The 4,358-nt window shown below is 37.4% G+C and overlaps 1 protein-coding gene across 1 annotated transcript in view; it reads left to right on the top strand.

Annotated features, from left to right (window-relative positions):
- The first annotated feature begins 3,716 nt into the window (after positions 1 to 3,716).
- The window catches only part of IPO5 (importin 5), a 33,821-nt gene continuing 33,179 nt past the window's right edge, over positions 3,717 to 4,358 (top strand). Inside the window, exon 1 of the mRNA XM_010017034.1 lies at positions 3,717 to 3,905. Coding sequence (XP_010015336.1) covers positions 3,722 to 3,905 — 184 coding nt within the window. The 5' untranslated portion in view covers positions 3,717 to 3,721. The remainder of the gene's footprint in view (positions 3,906 to 4,358) is intronic.

Here is a 4,358-nt window from a genome sequence, read left to right as displayed (position 1 = left end):
GGGGGGGAAGAAAAAATTAAGCTAGATCAGAAATAACTCTTTTAAAAACTAACTTTATAATAGGTTTTCTCCTAACCAAATGCTTACACTGTGGAAATAATCACCTTTTCCCTCTCATTTCATACTTTCCTGATAGCAGGGTAACACTGTTCACAGAAGTGGAGGAAATGTCTGACTTAGCAGTGGGAACACTTCTGTGCCAGATGATATGACAGATAATTTGTACACCTCAGGCTGAAGAGGGGCTTGAGCCCAGGTCTCCAACTTCCTGATCGTGTAGTCTCACTGTTACTAAGTTATGATTCTACTTCTTCCTATGCAACTGCATTTTAAAGGGTGGTGGTACATATTCACAGTTTGTATTTGATGATTTTTATTCTCAGGATGTGTCTCAGGTGTTAGAGGCTGTTCCTTTGCAGTTTTGATTTACCACCTAAATCTTAGAAAGAAACAGAAGTTCTGCATTTTCTCTTGCATGTATTTTCTTCCCAGTTAACTCTAGTTTGGCAGTTTTCAATTGCGTCCTAATTTTCAGTTGACTAATTTTGAGCCCTGTGAAATACAATAACAAGTGCTGTGTAAAACTGTGTTTCTGCTGTACTCACAGCCCTCTTAGAGGGCTCTGACCTTTCCCTTCCTCCTTTCCATATTGCCTCATGAAGGGGATGCGTTTCTTAATCTGAAAACTGCTGCTGTGGGCAGCTTCCTGTTCAGCATTTGGAGAGGAAGGCAGGCAGCCCATGCACTTGTGAGGCACCAAAGCTCTGCCTTTGAGTATGCAGGACCTTAGAGACTGCGTGCTTTGAATTCCACACGGGGCTGGATCCCTAAATGAAGTGGTGGAAGTCCATCTTTGGACTGTGTCCTAGATATTGATTGCTTCCATCCATGCATGTTTTCCTCCTTGATGACCTAAAAGGAACAATAAAACAAAAGTAAAAATCACTGACTGTACTACACGAGATGGTCAGTCTTTTGCTTACAGAGTATGTGGGATTACCTGGACACTTCGGATGCCAGGGGAGAGCATGGTGTTCCAGATTTCTGTTCGTAATTCGTATGGTTGACCTGCAAGTTGGTTTTCTTTTGTGCCTTGGTTCCATCATCTGTAAAACTTTAGAACATTTTTACAGCACTAAATTCTATTAATAAGCAGTATGTTGAAATTTGAGAATTATGACTATTTGTGTTAATAACTTTGGCATTCCAATTGTATGTGAGCACCTCAGTAATTCAGAGATGCAGAAGTATCCAGTGGTAGGAGAAAATTCTGTTTGGTTTTTTTTTTTTATGCTTCATTGGAAGTTCCTCTTTTGGGATGTACACTTTGTATTGTTCTTGTTCTCATTAAAAGCTATAGCTAAAGCTACAGGATTTTAAAATGCTTGTTTGGGTACATATCTTGCAATAATTAAATATGAAAGAGCCTTTGGTGTGTGTGGAAAAATACATACTTTCTTCCTTAAAGCAGAGTAAACAGCCTCAGAGCTGACATTATCCAGCCATGTTCATCATAATTAAATTGACAGTGGTTATTTTCATATATAGGTGGATATCTGCTGAGGAAAATATGCCATTTATTATTAGAAGTCAATTGCTTCTTTGTCACTCCTTCAAACATTTGAATTTGCTTTGGGCAATTGGGGAATTCTTTTCTAAGCTAGTAACTATAACCAGGACCTAATTTTTGTAATACTGGTCTTGTGTCTTTCTATATGCCTTGTTACTTGTGTTTTTACTTTGCAATCAGTCTGTGTTTGTCAGTCTTCTAATATTTTTAATTCTTCAGAGGGGGAAATTCTTATGTTTGAGAATTATGTGCTTTATGAACATAAGTTTTATTCTCTGTCTGGCCACCTATTATTACTTCAGGAAAGGAATAAATACAATGTGAGGTTTTGGTCGTTATCTGATGTTGGAGAATATGCATAGAAATGTAAGATGCTGACTAAGGGAAACACTGCATTGGAATTTTGTCCTTGTTTAGTCCCAGCAAACTTGCTCCCCAGTCAAGGTTTCTCTTGTTTAGTAAGCTCCCCAGACTAACAAGGAGAAATTTAATCGTTCACAATATCAATGCTTCCAGAGATGGGAGAAAGAAAGATTCCATTATAGTGTGTTACCATTAGGATGCTTGGACACATTGTTAGTGGAATTCCTAGAGGCAGTGGAGAAAAAATCTTTCTCATTCCTAAGTCATGTTCCCCATGTGATGACCTGTTGCTGGAGAACCTTGGCTTACGATGGGAGCTACTGCACAGCTGGTCACTGTGACCCTGTTTGTTCATCTGTCTTAGATCTACTAATCCTATGTACGTTGTGGTTTTGATCCACACTGGAGTTGTTAAGGAGATAAGGAATGATCTAGAGTAGAGTCCAGTTCTAGTCCTTCTCATCTGCTAGCATAGAGGTGCTTTGTTTTTTGTGCACTACTCTTTAGCGGGATAGGAGAGATCTGGGTGGATTGGAAAAAGGCACAGTGAGTCTTGAGACTGTGGAACATAAGAAAGAATGGTATCTTGGGAGATGTTCTAGCAATACCCAGTTTTTACAGGGTACATTAGAAGCTGAGACTTAGCAGCAGTTTATGTTTCTCATCTGTAGGTTATACTGTAGCAATATAGTTGAGAGATCTTTGGAAGTCGGACTTTGTAAGTTCTCCTGGTCACTGAATACTTTTTAATTCCACAGGCTGTTATAAATGAAATTCTTTTTCATTCAAGTACACATTAAATAAGGATATCTTGGGGGGAAAAAAATTGAGTGCATGTTATATTGGATTATTTTTCATGAGGATTTAACATGTGTAAGGTTTTGTTACACGTTAAACTTCAGAGGTTTGGGGGTGGTTTTCAGTTTGTCTTTCTAGAAACACTGGTTAGTGAACATCCTATTTATGAAGGTATTCAGTGCTTCGTGTGTCTTTGCCTTTACTGCATGTGTTGCTCTGTTCATTTTGAATTACTCAGCCATGTTTTTTGCTTCTTGTGTATTGGTAAGTAAATACAGATATGTAAATTATACTGTTGTAGAATCGCTATATGCAAGCAAGAAGCATAGAAGATTGTCATGTGGCATTGAGGTTTCTATGCTCATTGAAGTTTGAAGAAAATTGTTTTGTCATAGGTCTGCAAATGGCTGAAAGCTTTGATTTTGGGTGTGGTTTTTTTTATCAGAGTTAAGTTTTATTTGCAGAAATCCAACTCTAGGTTGTTTAATCTTAAGCATGAAGTTTGGTTGTTTGAGAAAGTGAAGGAGGGTTTACAGGTTAATTTTCTGACAAGGCTGTCCCATTAAGTCACTTGTTAGTCCAGAAAAACCCATCTGGATTATAATTATCTCAGCAGGTCATTTAAAATAGAAAGAAGTCGTGCTTCAAACTTATCTTTCAGTAATGTAGCTAAGTCCTTACCTTGCCACAAAATATGTCCAAGGTCCATCTCTAGGAAGAAACTGAATACCTTGGTGGATTTCGTGATTATTTCTTTAAAGAACTGTAATTGTCAGAAACACGGTTGTAAGGTTATATTTTTTTATTGTGTTTCTACTTACTATCATAATTGTCATCTGTTGTTGCTTGAGAGATACTTCATACACCAAACAAGTCTACACAGGGAAAACTGATTATTCGGAAGCATGATATTAGTCGTCTTTCCTTGTAAGATCATGATTGTCATATCAAAACGCTTTAACATACATTCTTATTCAATAGGCTAGACAAATGGCAGCTGTCCTTCTACGTCGTCTTTTGTCTTCTGCTTTTGAAGAAGTTTATCCAGCTCTTTCACCCGATGATCAGACCTCTATCAAGAGTGGATTGCTGTTGATTATTCAGTTGGAAACACAGTCCAGTATGAGGAAAAAAATCTGTGACATTGTTGCTGAATTGGCCAGGAATTTAATAGGTACTTTATATACGCTGGTATTGTGGTAAAATACCTATGTATTGATAGTAGCTGTATTTTTATCTCTTGTTCTCTGGTCTTCTGTAGACATTTGCACTTGATGTACTAACTGATTTCATGGTTTAAAATAAAACCTAATACTTGTTCACGTTATCCTTGATCAGATAAAAATAAGATTCCTTAACTCTGTTTTTTAAAAGGCTTGAGTTTAGGTGAGATTCTATTAAGATTTAGAAATCCAATTTTGTTCAAATTCTCATGAATGTTATGCTGAACATCTGCATCGGTTTCTTTCTTGAGGCTTGTTATGTGACAGTAAATAGAGATTGTCATCTGTTCCTGAGTGCGTCTTGATTTAACATCTACACTGTGACTTGGGCACATCTTCAGATCAGTTTTATTTGCCTTTTTTCTAATTAACTCTAGTAGTGATGACTGGTTGCCCTCTGCAGT

Source organism: Nestor notabilis, unplaced genomic scaffold (genome assembly GCF_000696875.1).
Source record: "Nestor notabilis isolate BGI_N333 unplaced genomic scaffold, ASM69687v1 scaffold27676, whole genome shotgun sequence".
In the NCBI taxonomy this organism is placed as follows: domain Eukaryota; kingdom Metazoa; phylum Chordata; class Aves; order Psittaciformes; family Psittacidae; genus Nestor; species Nestor notabilis.
Note: the sequence above shows the minus strand (reverse complement) of the source record. Positions and strands in the feature narration are given on the sequence as shown.